The 16,434-nt window shown below is 36.4% G+C and overlaps 1 protein-coding gene across 2 annotated transcripts in view; it reads right to left on the bottom strand.

The window, feature by feature from the left end:
* The window catches only part of LEO1 (LEO1 homolog, Paf1/RNA polymerase II complex component), a 55,228-nt gene extending 40,200 nt beyond the window's left edge, over positions 1 to 15,028 (bottom strand). For both annotated transcript variants that reach the window (XM_044662237.1, XM_044662239.1), the window contains exon 1: positions 14,959 to 15,028. In XM_044662237.1, coding sequence (XP_044518172.1) covers positions 14,959 to 15,016 — 58 coding nt within the window. In that variant the 5' untranslated portion in view covers positions 15,017 to 15,028. The remainder of the gene's footprint in view (positions 1 to 14,958) is intronic.
* Between the last annotated feature and the right edge of the window lie 1,406 nt (positions 15,029 to 16,434).

The raw sequence follows: 16,434 nt of genomic DNA, 5'->3' as shown, positions 1-16,434 counted from the left end.
GATGAAGCAAGAATTTTTAAAAGCTTTAAAAAAATTATAAATGAAATGAAAATGAAAAAGAAATAAACTATGGAATAAAAAATTTGAAATAGGATTAGCAACTCAGCATAAAAGGTATAAAACCTTGCCTAAGTATCAAACTCTTTGAAAATTAGGATGAAACAAATAGTGGCAAATGACTATGAGTCAACAAGAATTATTATGCAAAAAATAAGATACAGTCAATCCTCAACATTTCCCCATATAACTTTCATGACTTCAAGCATTCAGGTGATTTTATTAAGAATCTCACTTTCACTTTCATGTCAGCTTGGACAGTAGAGGAAAAAAAGGGAGGACAGATAGCCATCATAAGGATCTTAAACCACTGTCACTGATGGATTATTTTAAGCTGATGTATCTATCCTTCATGATCTCCAATGCTAGCCCCCAGTAATGAAGGACAATGTCAAAAGTGATGTCATGGATGTCTACTGAGTTGACTAAAGTCACAGCATCTCTCCCTTCATTTTCAGCCAAGGTAGAGGTTTACAACAGTATAGTATGTAATACAATGATCTCATATTGACCTTTGATAGTAGAAAGTAAGTTTCAGGTTTTTTTAAAAAAAGTTTTAGTTTTAAGAATTTTATTTGCTGTATAATATGGTACTGTAGATTTCATGTATTATGAAAAGTAACTATTGTCTGAAATCAGTGTTTTGTTTTGTTTTTTAATTGAGATGCTAAGGAGGCAGCTAGGTAGCTCAGTGGATTGAGAGCCAGTCCTAGAGATGGAAGATCCTAGGTTCAAATCTGGCCTCAAGACACTTCCCAGTTGTGTGACCCTGGGCAAGTCACTTAACCCCCTTTGCCTACCCTTACCCCTCTTCCGCCTTGGAGCCAATACACAGTATTGACTCTCAATACACAGTATTGAGATGCTAGCACAAAAGGTCACAGAATTCTAGGTAATTACTATCAAGAACAAATTACCTTGCATATTACCAATTTTATTTTGTGTATATTGCATTTTATGGGTTATTTCATGGGTAGTGTTAGGAAAGGAATATGTTATCAGAATTCATCTTGTTATAAAGATTATAATAAAAATTAGTGTTATAGAGAATTACATGCAGAAAAGTATATTTTCATCAGTCTCTAACAAAAAATTACAGTTTTTGGTGGCCCCACAAACCTAACTCCCTATATCCTATAAGTTCAATATATCAACATTCATGTTTTTTACTTTCACATTGTTTTCTAGAACCATTTCCACCACCATTCCCAAAAGTTAAAGACTGAAGCTCATAGCAAAAAAACAAATGACCTGGAAAAATTATCTAGGAGAAAACTTAAGAATCACTAGACTACTTGAAAATCATAACTAAAAAAAAGGACGTAGATATATTCTAAGAAATGATAAAAGAAAACTGCACTGATCTCTTAAAAACCAGAAAGCAAAGTAAAACAGAATAAATCCACCAGTTACTTCCTGAAAGAAATCCCAATATGAAAAGTCCCAGGAATATTATATCCAAAATCCAGAACTTCAGATCAATGAAAAGGTACAGCAAGCAGTCAAGAAAAAGAATGCAAGGAATCATTCAGGCTCAGACAAGTTAGCAACCACCACAATAAAGGGGCAACAATATTAGAATACAGTACTGTAATAGGCAAAAATACTGGCTTACACATTTGGCTTATAATGCGCTCATTGTGGTGGCAAAAAATTGGAAAATGAGGGGATGCCCGTCAACTGGGGAATGGCTAAACAAATTGTGGTATCTGTTGGTGATGAAATACTATTATGCTAAAAGGAATAAAGAACTGGAGGAATTCCATGTGAACTGGAATGACCTCCAGGAATTGATGCAGAGTGAAAGGAGCAGAACCAGGAGAATCTTATACACAGAGACAGATACACTGTGGCACAATCAAATGTAATGGACTTCTCTACTAGCAGCAATGCAATGATCCAAGACATTTCTGAGGGACTATGAGAAAGAACACTATTCACATTGTTGTGTGGAGATGGATCTCCACACAACAACATCCAGAGAAAGAACTGTGGGAGTAGAAACACAGAAGAAAAACAACTGCTTGATCACATCTGTCAATTGGGATATGATTGGGGATGCTGACTCTAAATAATCACCCTAGTGCAAATATCAATAATATGGAAATGGGTCTTAATCAATGACACATGTGAAACCCAGTGGAATTACACGTTGGTTACAGGAGGAGGGTGGGAAGAGGAGAGGGAAGCACATAAATCATGTAACAATGGAAAAATTCTCTTTAATTAATCAATTAAATAAAATTTAAAAAATAAACTCCCCGGGGGCAGCTGGGTAGCTCAGTGGATTGAGAGCCAGGCCTAGAGACAGGAGGTCCTAGGTTCAAATCCGGCCTCAGACACTTCCCAGCTGTGTGACCCTGGGCAAGTCACTTGACCCCCATTGCCTACCCTTACCAATCTTCCACCTATAAGTCAATGCACAGAAGTCAAGGGTTTAAAAAGGGAAAAAAATAAATAAAATCTACATTTTAAAAAAATAAACTTCCTTGTTATCTTTTTTTATTTTTTAAATAATATGAGGTGCCTCTTTAGGAGGAGAAGGGATATAAGGTTACATAAATACAAAAGATATCAACAAAATCTATTTTTTTTTTAATTTGGCTTACAGTTAAATATCATCCAATGAAACTAAGTATAATCCTGCATAGGAAGAAAAGGACTTTTAATGAAAATAAAGGACATTTCAAACATTCCTGATGAAAAGACCAAAGCTAAAGAGAAACTGAAGTGCAAATACTGGAATCAAGAGAAACATAAAAAGGTAAAGATGAACAAAAAAATAATATGAGACTAAATAAAGACAAACTGCTTTACATTCTAATATAGAGAGATGATACATGTGCCTCTCTGAACTCTACCTTTATGTGAGGTCAGGCAGAAGCCCAGTAAATAGTTCTGATGTCTTACTGGTCTTAAAAGAACAGAAAGAGAGAGGAGGAAAAGAAAATGGGAGGCTAAGGTAAAGAAGAGAAGATAGGCAAAATGCCTCCACAGTGCATAGATAGAAGTCTAAACAAAGGGATAGGGAAAGCAACTGACCACCTGAAATCAATTCTCATCTGAAATGGTCAAAAAAAGGAAAAATATACACAATCACAGAAATACATTTCATTCATTCAGGAAATAGGAGAGAAAGAGAAGGGTGAATTAGAGATGGTAGGTTAAGGGATGGAAATTAGTCCTGAGCAAAATAAACTCTAAGGATGCACAAAAACATTAAGGGCTCTTTTTGAGGTAGCAAAGATTTGAAAACTGAGAAAGAGCTCATCAATAAGGATTCATCATCATGAATAAGTTCGGCATACAAGTGTGATAGAATAATATAGTGCTCTAGGAAATTATGAAGGGGATGATTTTAGAGAAACCTAAGAAGACATATGAAATGCCACAAAATGAAGTGTGCAGGATGAAAAGAACTAACTTATATAGATAATAACAGTAGACAGACAACTTTGAAACACTTAAGAAATCTAATGAACAGAAAGCTATTCCAAAGGCCTAATTATGAAACATGCTACCCAACTTCTGGTAGAAGTAAAAATCTCGTCTCAACAGTGCAGAATGAGACCTTTTTTGGACATAACCAATGTGAAAATGTTTTACTTGACATACACGTGTTTATAACATGGTTTTCCTTTTCTGTTCTTCAATTGGGGAAGGATAGAAGAGTTCTTGAGAAACTACCTCTACCAATGGAGGGTCAGAACCTTCATTATAATTTAAGAAGTCTTAGAGAGTTGCCTGGACCAATAATGTCAAATTCAAATGGAAACAATCCCTGCAAACCGCACTGAGAAAACCAAAAATTAACACTTTCTTTTAAGTTTATTTTTATTGTCATGCAAAACACACTTCCATATTGATCAGTTATAAGAGCAAACTCATACATAAAACACCAAAATAAAATCATAAATATACTAATGTGAAAGATGACTCCTATAGTTTTTTCTCTGGATTTGGATAGCATTCCCCATCATAAGTCTTCCAGGACTGTCCCAGATCACCGCACTGCTCAGAGTAGCCATTTTCAGGTAACTATTGTACAATATTGCTGTTATTGTGCACAATGTTGTCCCAATTTTGCTTATTTCATTCTGCATTAGCTATTGCAGATCTTTCCAGCTTTTTCTGAAATCATCTTGCTTATCATTTCTTATAGCACAAAAGTATTCCACGTACCACAATTTATTTAGCCATTCCCCAACTGGTGGACATTCCCTCAATTTCCTATTCTTTGCTACTACAAAAAAGAGCTGCTATAAATATTTTTGTATGAGTAGGTCCTTTCTCCTTTTTTATGATCTCTTTGGGAGACAGACCCAGTAGTGGTATTATTGGATCAAAGATTATGCAGTTTTATAGCACTTTGGGTATAGTTCCAAATTGCCCTCCAGAATGGTTGGATCAAGGTAACTCCACTAACAACGCATGAGTATCCCAATTTTGTCATATCCCCTCCAACATTTACCACTTTCCTTTACTGTCATACTGGAAAATCTTTTAGGAGTGAAGTGGTATCTCAGTGTTGTTTTAATTTGCATTTCTCCAATCAAGAGTGATTCTGAACATTTTTTCATATGATTATTGATAGCTTTGATTTCTTCATCTAAAAATTGCTTGCTGATACTCTTTGACCATTTGTTTTTGGGGAATGGCTTGTATTCTTATAAATTTGACTTAGTTCTTTTATACATCTGAGAAATTAGACCTTTGTCAGAAACATTTGTTATAAAATTTTTTTCCCAGTTTGTTGTTTCCTAGAATGAATGATACTTTTGTTTGTATAAGTTTTTTTAATGTAATATAATAAAAGTTATTCATTTATATCTCATTATACTCTCTCTTATTTGGTCATAAATTATTCTCTTTTCCAAAGATCTGTCAGTTAAACTATTCTGTGTTCCCCTAATTTAGTTATGGTATCACTCTTTATATCTAAATCATATATCTATTTTTATCTTATCTTGGTATAATATGTGAGATATTGGTCTTCTGCCACATTGTTTTCCAATTTTCTCAGAAATTTTTGTTAAAGTGAGTTATTCCAAAAGTTGGGATATTTGGGTTTATCAAACACTAGATTATTACGGTCATTTTATCCCTATATACTATATATGTAATTTACTCCATTGATCTACCATTCTATTTCTTAGCCAGTACCAGATTGTTTTCATGATTGATGCTTTATAGTATAGTTTGAGATCTAGTACTGCTAGGCCTCTTTCCTTCACCTTTTTTTTTTTTCCATTAGTTCCCTTGATATTCTTGACCTTTTGTTCTTCCAGATGAATCTTATTATTTTTTCTAGTCCTAAAAAATAATGATTTGGTAATTTGATTGGCATGGCAAATTAACATTTTCAATTTTGTATTATATTTTTATTTATTTTGTCAATCATTTCTCAAGTACATTTCAATCTTATTAAGGTCATCTCCAGGCAGGTATTGGAGTTTGACACCACTGTCCTAGAGCACTGAGTAACTTGCCTAGAGTCGCAATGCCAGTACATGTCAGAAGCAGTATTTGGACCCAGGTCTTCCTGGCTCCAGGGCTAGAAATATTTCCACTAAGCCATGTTGCCCTCTTTATTATTATTTCTGAGTTTTACAACTATAAAGAGATCTAGAAAGCATACCCACCTAATTGCTTGGGAGTTAACCAAATGTTATGATGTCCTACAACTCAGAATTTAAAGAGATTAAGGTAGCAAATAGAACCTGCACACATACTAATCAGGATGAAAAACTATTTCTCTGGGGTCAGCATAGCCTAGAAACCTTGGAAACAAAGAATAAACAGTATTCTGACCCCAAAAGGTGATAACCAATTGGTCTCCTCATTGCATCCCATCTCTACCCAAGCCCTCCCAGATAAGAGTTCTGCAGCTGAAAAAAAGCACTTGAAGGATAATAATTACTCCCATTTAAAAAGTTTGTAAAACTTTACACACATTATCTCATTTGATCTTCACAGCAAACACTCATAAGAACTAAAAGCTGACCAGGAAACTCCTCAACAAAATCCCCAGTAAATCATTCAGCTTCTACTTGAAGATGTCCACGGGAAGTTATTGTCTAAAGCTTTCCATTCCATGTTTAGATAGCTCTAATTGTTAGAGTTTTTCCAAGCTCAAATCTTCTATCCAATGCTCCTAATTTTGCCCTTTAGAGTCAAGCAGAATAAATAAAATATTCTTCCATATAACAATCCTTCCATTATTTGAAGATGATTCATGTCTCCCTAAGTTTTCTGTTCTCTAGGCTAAACATTTGCAGTTACTTTAATTGCTCCTCGTATGATAACATCAACAAGTATTTCATTAAGTGCCTAATATGTGCCAGACACTGCTAAGCAATGAGGATACAAAGAGGGGAAAAAACAGTCCTTGCATTCAAGGAACCTACAGTCTAATAAAGGAGACAATATATAATATATATACAATATATATATATATGTGAAAACATTTAGAGAGGATAACTTAGAAATAATCTTAATGGAAAAGTACTGGCATTAACATATATTATTTCCATTTGCCAAAAAAAAATGATTATTGATTATATTGAGAACAGAAAAAGTTAGATACACACAACTGGAAATAAACTTAGTTCCTACTTTTAAATTATTTAGACTAAGTTTTACCCCTCATTCTTACTTCCACTCCCCAAGACTGTTAGATCCAAGAAGCATCTAAGGCAAGATTTCTTACCCTGGATCCTTGAAGTTGTCTTTTTTAATATCTCATTACCCTGTATTTCAATATAATCAGCCACTTTGGTAATCTTGGATATTTTATATATTTTTAAATATTTTTGAGAATTCCATGGGCTTCAACAAGATAACTAAACAGGTCTCTTGACACAAGAAAAGTTAAGAAAAGCCCAAACCAAAGCAAAAACAGCAAACCTATAGCATTAATATCACAAAACTATGATAATGGTAAACATTAGTGACACTGTATGCTATAACATACATTTATTTTCCCTTCTTTTCTTCCTTTGTCTTTCCTCTTTTTTTCAATTCTCTTTCTCAGAATCACAGAACTCCAAAAACAATCTAGACCAAGTCCTTCACTTTAAATTAACTAAACTATCCATGGTAATACCCTAACTCAAAATAATAACTGCCTTTTAAAGTACGTATTTTTGGGGGCAGCTGGATAACTCGGTGGATTGAGAGACAGGCCTAGAGATGGGAGATCCTAAGTTCAAATTTGGCCTCAGGCACTTCCTAACTGTGTGACCCTGGGCAAGTCACTTGATTCCCATTGCCTCACTCTTCTGCTTTGGAGCTAATACACAGTATTGACTCCAAGATGGAAGGTAAGGGTTTAAAAAAAATAAAATAAAGTACATATTTTTCACTTTAAAAAACACTTTATATGTATTATTTCATTTAATCCTCACAACAACCCTATAAGGTAAGTGGTAACGTAATTAACATTTTACAGATGAAAAAAAAAGTTACTCAAAGTCACATAGCTTGCAAGTGGAAAAGATAAGACTTTGAAAACAGATATTCTGATTTCCAAATCCAATGCAGCTTTTATGTCTCAAGTACTTCAGATTCTTTAAGCAGCCTGCTAATGACACTCAAAGCCAAATAAAGTTTCATAAAGGTGCTAATACTCTAATTTAGTTTAGTTTAACTTATTTTAAACACTTACTTTTAGTCTTAGAATCAATTTAAGTATCAGTTCCAAACAGAAGGGTAGTAAGGGCTAGGGGACTGAGGTAAAATGACTTGCCTAGGGTCACACTACTAAAAAGTGTCTGGGGCCAGATTTGAATCCTGGTCCTACAATCTACAGGCTTGGTTCTCTGTCCACTGAGTCACAGCCTCTACTTGAATAAGTTTTAAAGGACAGGTACAAATTCAACAGGATAATGTTGGAAAAGACAATTACTGGCAAAACAAAAAACAACAGCATAAGAAAGGCATGGAGACAGAAGAGCACAGTGCATTTTCTAAGAACAAAAGGCATTAACTGATCTTTCAAATGAAAAATGGTCATCTACCTAAGAGCCAGTGTGGCTTCAGAAAGGGCCAAGAAACAGTCTACATGGAGTTTGCTGCCTGACAACTCAGGAAAAATGTTAGGGACAGAAATCTGTACAGACACTCACAGACTTGACCAAGGCCTTTGATGCTGTTAGTCATGAGGGCTTGTGGAAGATTACAGAGAAATTTGGTTGCCTGGAGAAGTTCATCAACATTGTACACCAGTTTCAAGATGCTATGCTTGTATGTGTGCTGGATAAAGAATGTTGCTCTCATGTTTTCCCAGTTACCAATGGAATGAAGCAGGGCTGTATGCCTATCCCCATGATTTTTTAGCATGAATTTTTGTGACGATGTCAGAAGTCTTCAACTAGGGCAAAAATAACATCAAGTTGAAGTACTGATGGTAAAATATTTAACCAGAAAACTTTATAGGCCAAGACAAAGTAGAAAGAGAGTTGGTGCATGATTTCTTGTTCACAGATGATTGTGTACTCAATGCAGCCTCAGAGGCTGTGATGCAACAGAATGGATTGATTTTCTGCTACTGGTGGCTCATTTCGGCATGACAATCAACAGCATGAAAATAGAGGTCCTCCACCAACCAGCAGTGTTCTAGCCATACATGGGGAAATTGTAAATATCATGGATAAACTTCATGTCATGCAGCATCATGCTGTGTCACACATGCTATGTGTTGTGCCATGTCATACCACATATATGGTATGAGGGCAGATGCCTATATCATGTCATATCACCTGTCATATAATGTCACATATGTGCTGCACTAATTGGTCTCCAAAATGACTAGATTTGTTCATAGTTCCATCAACAATGTATCAGTGTCCCAATTTCCCCACATCCCCCCCAAAGTCTGTCATTTTCTCTATCATTTTAGTAACCTGTTAGGTGTGAGATATCACAAATTTGTTTTAATTTGAATTTCTCATTAATAATGATAGAGCACTTTTATATAAATATAAATATAAATATATATATATATATAGTTTTGATTTCTTCTTCCAAAAACTGCCCATTCATAATCCTTTGACCACTTACTAGTTAGGAAATAACTCATAGTCTTATAAATTTGGCAAAGTTCTCTATTTACTTGAAGCCTTTAAGAAACTGTCTATAAAATTTCTCCCCAATTTTCTGCTTTCTTTCTCCTCTTCATTGTCTGACATAGGGGTGCCACTGTATGACACATGTGTTGTTCTGCAATACATGTCTTATGTGATGCAGGAATGTCATTCTTTTCGTGACACCAGAATGTCACTGTACATCATGACAAATGACTGGATAGCAGTGTGTCACTATGTAACACTGAGGGGCCATTTCAAACCACTGTGTAGCATTATGTTGCATATTACTGCATGCCACTGTGTGACACAAGCACAGCATTTCATACCAAACATGTATTGGTGAGTTCCATTTTTTGCTTCTAGCTCTTCTAATATCACTAGGCATCTTTACCCACTGTCAGTCTTCAGTTCTATATCACACAAAAAAATAGTCCATCTCTTTGCTAAAACAAATCCATCTAAAAGGATTTGTTTGAAGCCACCACATACTGTGTTCTCAAGGATATGGCCTCCACTCTCACCCCCAATTTATCTTTAGGAAGTTATTCCAATAGTCCAGGCAAAAAGACGACGAGAACCCTAACTAGAATGGTGGCTCTGTAAGTAGTAGCTCAATTGACAGGTGGTAGGGCCCTAGTTTAGGATGGTTGTGGCATGAGTAGAATACAAATGCAAAAGACACCACAGAGATGGAATGAATAAAAGACTGAGAAAATAATAGAAACTACAAACCTATATGCCTAATTTCTTACCTATATAATATGAAAATATTAATATTAATCATGAGAGTATTAATATATAAAAAAGGAAGAAGAAAATGCCAATAGCTACTGAGCAGTTGAGTTTAAGGTATGGGTGAGCCTTTCAAGAAAGAATGGCATCAAGCAGCTGGAAAAAAAGTGTTTAAAAAAAGACAGAAACAAATAAAACTTATAAGGAAGAAAAGGAAGAATTATCTAAAAAAACAGATGTTTCAAACAACTTAGATTTTTTTTCTTTAAGGATGGTTTTATTTCATCATATATACTTATTTTTATTTCTTTTTAAAATAGTATTTTTTTCCTCAATTATAAGTAAAAACAATTTTTAACATTTTCAAAAATTTTGAGTTCCAAATTCTCTTCCTTCCTCCACACCTCCTTCTCTGAAACAATAAGCAATTTGATATGGACTTTGTGTGGAATCATGAAAAGTATTTTTCCATGTTAGTCATTTTGTGAAAGAAATCTCTATCAAAAAAAAAAGAAGATACAAATATGAAATATGGTATGTCATGATCTGCATTCAGATTCCATCAGTTTCTCTGGTCACAGATGGCATTTTTGATCATGAGTCTTTGAAATTGTCTTGGATCACTGTATTTCTGAGATCTAGACCTAAGTCATTCATACAGGTTCATCAAACGATATTGTTGTTACTGCATACTATGTTCTGTTTTTGCTCACTTTACATCAACAATTTATATTTTTAAAAGAAATGTACAAGAAATGAAAGCAGGAACAGGTTGCAAAGGGCAAATACAAAACTATGACATGGTCTGTTAAAAATAGTGTCAGGAATGCTGATGTTTCAAGAGTTGAGACTCTCATGGAATGCTAAAGACAACCAAAAGAGAGGGTTTTTTTTAAATCATTCTGAACTTATATATAGAATGAAGGCAGAAAAGCTAAGAAAATAACATATACAATGACTACAACTATGTAAATGAAAAGCCATGCACAAAAGCAAATGCAGCAAAAATATAAAGATCAAGAATATCTTCAAAGAAGAAATGAAAGGATATCACCAACCTATCCCTTCACAGGTGCTGCACCTTTTCAATGTAATGATTGATATTCCTTAGTTTTCTTTCTTTTTATTTTCTTTTGTCTTTAAAAAATACTGTTTATGGGGCAGCTGGGTGGCTCAATAAATAGAGATCCAGCCTGGAGATAGAAGGTTGGGTTCAAATCTGGCTGCAGACATCTTCTAGTTGTGTAACCCTGAGCAAGTCACTAAATTCCAACTGCCTAGCTCTTACCACTCTTCTGCCTTGGAATCAATTTAAAGACAGAAGGAAAGGGTTGTTTGTTTGTTTTTTTCATTCTATTTGTTATATGAGGTGGCTGCTGTCTGGGTGGGGCAGAGGAAGAAATACTGGGAAAAACTGGTGATTTTCTAAAAAAAAAGATATCAGTAAAAACTTTTTTAAAACCTACATGACAGAAAAAAGGCTATTTTAAAGAAGAACTACGATTGCTGCTCACAGAGTACCTGAAATGATGAGAACCAGTAACAGAGAAAGTAGAGCTACTCAGCTCTGATTTATTTTGCTTCTATTTTCTTTACCAAGGAGAATAATATTTGGACTAGAAAAGTCAAGAAAAACAGCCAATAAGAAATCAATACCCAAGATAAGAAGGAAGACACCAAAAAGAATATCCAGTTACCCTTGATAAGTTCATATCACCAAACCAAGATGAACTCTATCCAAAGGTACCAAAAGGCCTGGTTGATAGAATTGTTAAAAATCCTGCAATGATCGTGAAAGATTTTGTAGAAGATAGGTGCTAAAAAAACTGGAAAAGGATAAAATTGTCTCAATAGTCAAAAAGAGAGTGAAAATGGAGTTAAAGCTATGGGCTAGTAACCTTGACTTTGACTTCAAGCAAACTCCTAAAACATGTAAGTAAAATATATCAAACATCTAGAAAAGTGAAGTGGTAACTCCAAAGGGTCAATATGACTTCATCAAAAACAGGTCCTGCAAAGGTGTTAAATTAACTTTCCCTCCACTTCTTTCTGTTTCATTATTTGTTTAAAAAAAATAGTTCCCTGGCCAGGGGAGCAGGGAAATTCTATAAAGACAAAAAATAATAAATAATAATAATATTTACAAAAAACAGGTCATGTCGCATTAGCCTCATTACCTTTTTGATAAGGTTATTAGATGAGTGGAACAAGGGATTGCCAAAAATGGACTTTGCCTAGATTCTGATAAAGTCTCTCATGTTATTCTTGTTAAAGCGTTTAGGGTTAAACAATAGTACAGTTAAGTAGTTCTAGAACAGTTTGAATGGTCCAGCCTAAAATAGTTACTAATAGTTTAAGGTCAACTTGGAAAGAGGTTTCTTTCTAGTACAGTGGTCCAGGGACCTATGCTTTGCCCAGTGCTGCTTAATGTTTCTATTAATCACTTGGATAAACATATTGATGGCATCTGCCAAATTAACAAATGCCACAAAGATGGCACAGCTGGGAGAGATAATATATAATGGATGACAATAAGGTTAGAACACTGAACAGAAAATAGTACAAATTTTCATAGGAAGTATCAACTTCACAAGTATAAAATAGCTATTCAACAGCAGTTCATCTGAAAAATATAAGTTTTATTGGACCACAAACTCAAAATTAGTCAACAAAGTCATATGTCACTTAAAAAGGCTAATGCAATGCCTAGGACTAGGAAGGTAATAAACCCACTGTACTTCAGCCCTCTCTCATTAGGCCATGTTTATTATGTTCACTTCTAAGCCCACATTTTAGGAAAGATATTGATAAGCTGGAGGATATGCTAAAGGAAGACACTGAAGGACCAAAGATAATACCAGGAAGATGGACTGGATGAAAAACTAAAAGTGTTTAAATAAAAGACTTTTGGAGGGAAGGGGTATCACAAAGAATAAGGATTGTTCGTTTCATGCCAGAAGGCAAAACCAGGAATAAGGATTTGTTAAGAGACAAATTTAGGCTTGATGTAAGGAAGAACTTTCTAATGAACTATCCAAAAGTGGAGTAGGTGACCTCAGTGGGTGTTAGGTTTACTCTCATAAAGATCTCCAAGCAGAGCTCTAGAAAAGCACTCATCAAATAGGATTCTTGTTCGTGAATGTGTTGGATTAGATAGCTTCTGAGATACTATGATTCTGTGATAAAGAGCTGGAAGTCATTTACCATAGAAATGATAATAGAAACCAAAAAATTAAGATCAGCAAAAACAGAAGAACAACAAAGACAATGGGGGGGGGGGGGAGAATTATGTGAAATTAGGGGAAAGGAATAAGGAAATGAACTAGCAAAGATAGTGAAGAAAAAGTCAGACCAACAAGATAAGAATCAAGTCACAGAAGCCAAATGTGACAGAAGCTAAGGGAAGAATTATTAGAAAAAAGTAGTCAAGAGTGTCAAATGCTACTGAAAGAACAAAGAGAACAAGGCTCAAGAATAGGTCACCTCACAAGAGCAGCCCTCTCTCTACAAATTTTTATCCAGACTAGTGTTTCAATATATTTTCAATACACCCCTTATCCTATCAAACATTCATCTTCTTCCCTCTCCCCCTCCCAAGTTCAGCTCTCAAAATGAAAACTTCCTAATATAAACTCCGCAGACTTTGGCCATCAACCAATATTTATTAAGCACCTACAAGCGAGGGACCACAAAAACAAAACTCTCATATCCAGGAACGAATGTATTCAGGAAACAACACACACACATATATCTAAATAAATGCAAGGCAATTGGGGACTGAGGGAGCAACTAGCAACTCAGTTCAGAAAAGACATATTTGTAGCTGCAACTTAAACTGATCTTGGAACCTGGGAATTCTATGAAACTTAGATGAAAAGGGAGTGAATTCCAGGCATGCGGAACAGAAGCACAGAAATGGGAAATGGAATACTATGTATAAGGAACAAGGAGACAAGCTGAGCTAGTCCAAGGAGCTCATGAAAGGAGGAAACAAGTAAATTTGAAAGGATTAAGCCGGAATTGAGATCCAGGGTATAGTTAGAGGAAGACTTCTACCACAAGTTCTATGTCTCCAAATCCTTACTCTCAGTAAAATATAAGCCTCAGTTAAAAGACTCTCCGACGTTTCCCTGAAAGCTGAGACTATGAGGTTCAACTTTTTGCCTTCTCAGGGCCTACCAGACACTAAACATATATTCGTTAAATAGAAGAAAAAGAAAAAAGAAGGATGGAGCTAAACTGTTTCAGGGCTTTAAATGTCAAAACAAATTAGTATTTTATCCTAGAGGCAATCAGGAGATCCTAGAGCTTTTTAAGCAGAAGAATGTCAGGAATAAACCTGTTTGTTGCCTTAGGAATACGAATTTGGCAACTAGCTATGTGAAGGACTGAGTGGAGAGGGGAGAGACTAGAGGCAAAGAGACCAACTAGAAAACTCCCTCAACAGTCCCAGTGAAACATGAAGTCTAGAATTGAATTGAATAACACACAGGAAGGTCGAAACACCTTCCTATTCATGCTCCTAAGCCTCAAATGTTCTCTAGAAATATCTCTCCTCTTCCTCCCACAAATCTTCCTCAGGCGTCCCCCTTCTCTTTCTCCCAATCTCTCCCATCCTCTTCCCTTCATTTCTAAGCAGTCAGACCAACACCAAACACCCTACTTCACGACATTTAGAACAGAACCACCATCCCTTCACGCCCCGGAGCCCCCTACTGTAGCTGTTCCCAAACATACCCAGCCTGCAAACAGTGGCAAGCTCATCTCTCTGGCTCTATAACCGCCCCCCCACACACACACACCACAAACACACACATGCTCACCCCACCACCACCATTAGAAGCCGAGGTAGAGCCCCTAGGAATGCCAAGCGAGCAGCCGGGCCAGATCCAGAGGTGAGGCCTCCTCCTCCGGTCTCACCGACCGCGGGAGGGCTCAGGCTGGAGGGTCCAGAGAAGTAGCATGAGGGGAACAGGGCCCGACAGCCTAAGGGTTCTCCCCTTTTCCCACCCCATGCTGTCGCTCAAGTATTCCTCGCCCACCTCCACCCTTCTCAATGGCCAAAGATCCCTCTCAGCCCGACCTTTGCGTTCAATCTCGCTTTCCACATCACTCCCAAAGAGATCCTCCATGTCCGCCATCCTGAAGCTCCAGCAGCCGGTGCCTAACTTCGTTTACGGCAAGGAACCGGCGCGCCTCACGACACTGTCGCAAACATAGAAATAAACAAATAAATAATTAGCTAGCGCGTCTCTTCCCCGCCCCCTTCATTCGCCTTCTGCACCAGCTCCGCCCTATGTCTCTGGTAGAGAAAGGGGAGGGAGAAATGGGAGGGGCTGGCGTGAGTGGGAGGGGCTTCTGCGGTGGGACGAACTCCTGTGGAAAGCGCTGCCCTAGTTGGCGAGAGCTAGGGGAGTAAACGAGGTCGCTGTGACACGATGCCAAGTTGGAAATCCTTTGTTTCTTGTTTTTCTTCTTTCCCTCCTAGAAAAAGCTTAATATTGCTATGATATGCTAATACATTTCTGATTTAGTTCGTTAATAACTTCTGAATCCTTTTTATAAACGCTAATTTGTTTTTTAATTCCTATATTGTTTTCAGATTTTTAGCTCATTTGGCTATTTCAGGGAGCAATTAAGGTCAAGTATAGGCGGGGCATCCTGCAAGTGCCAATTAGGCTAGCCAGATTTTAGTCTGGAGATGTGAGGCAAATTCAAGTGTGGAAAGTGGAGGAGTCTAGGGCTAACCCGCCCTTTCTGACTGTTCAAATACAAAAAGATTATTTCCCTAACGGTTCTTGCTTAGGTGAGTTGATGAACTGGTCCAAAAATCCTGTTCCGACCCAGGGCCATGGATACCCATCCCTAACAGTAACCAGATAGTTTCCTGTTGTTTATAAGAAGGAATCAGTTAAGGGAGGTTAAAATTGATCACCATAAGACTGGGAGGAAATGCATGCTTGCAATGTGAGCATTTCATGAGATCATAGATTTAGAGCTGAAAAAGACCCCTCAAGCCATGGTTTTTCAACTCACTCTTTTTACAGATGGGGAAATTAAGGCACCAGTAGGTTAAATGAAGTCCCAAAGTCAGACATATACTGTGAGCAAGTTATCAAGCATTTATTAAATGCCTACTCTGGGCCAGAAAATGGTGCTAAACGTAGGATACTAAAGAAAGCCAGAAACAGATAACCAGAGTCAAGTCCTTTAACTCAAAATCCAGCAATCTTTTCATTGAACTCATATATATATATGTATGCATACATATATATATAAATTTATGCAAATATGCAAGCCTACAATTAGCTTTAAGTGCATAATTCAAAAGCTAATAAGTTGAATTGTTTTCCCATTGACTTTATTATACTTTTAGGAATAGTTTATCCACATTTCTGATGTGTCTATAATTATCAAGTACATCTTAATAGCTTAATTTTACATTTCTTTGTTTCCTCTCCCTGGCCTATGCTTTTTCCTTTAGTATCTGACCCTGGGCAAGTCACCTAATCCTGATTGCCTCAGTTTTCTCATCTGTAAAATGAGCTGGAGAAGGAAA

The sequence above is a fragment of the Gracilinanus agilis genome, chromosome 2 (genome assembly GCF_016433145.1).
Source record: "Gracilinanus agilis isolate LMUSP501 chromosome 2, AgileGrace, whole genome shotgun sequence".
NCBI lineage: Eukaryota > Metazoa > Chordata > Mammalia > Didelphimorphia > Didelphidae > Gracilinanus > Gracilinanus agilis.
The sequence above is the reverse complement of the archived record's forward strand: the minus strand, read 5'-3'. Positions and strand labels throughout refer to the sequence as shown.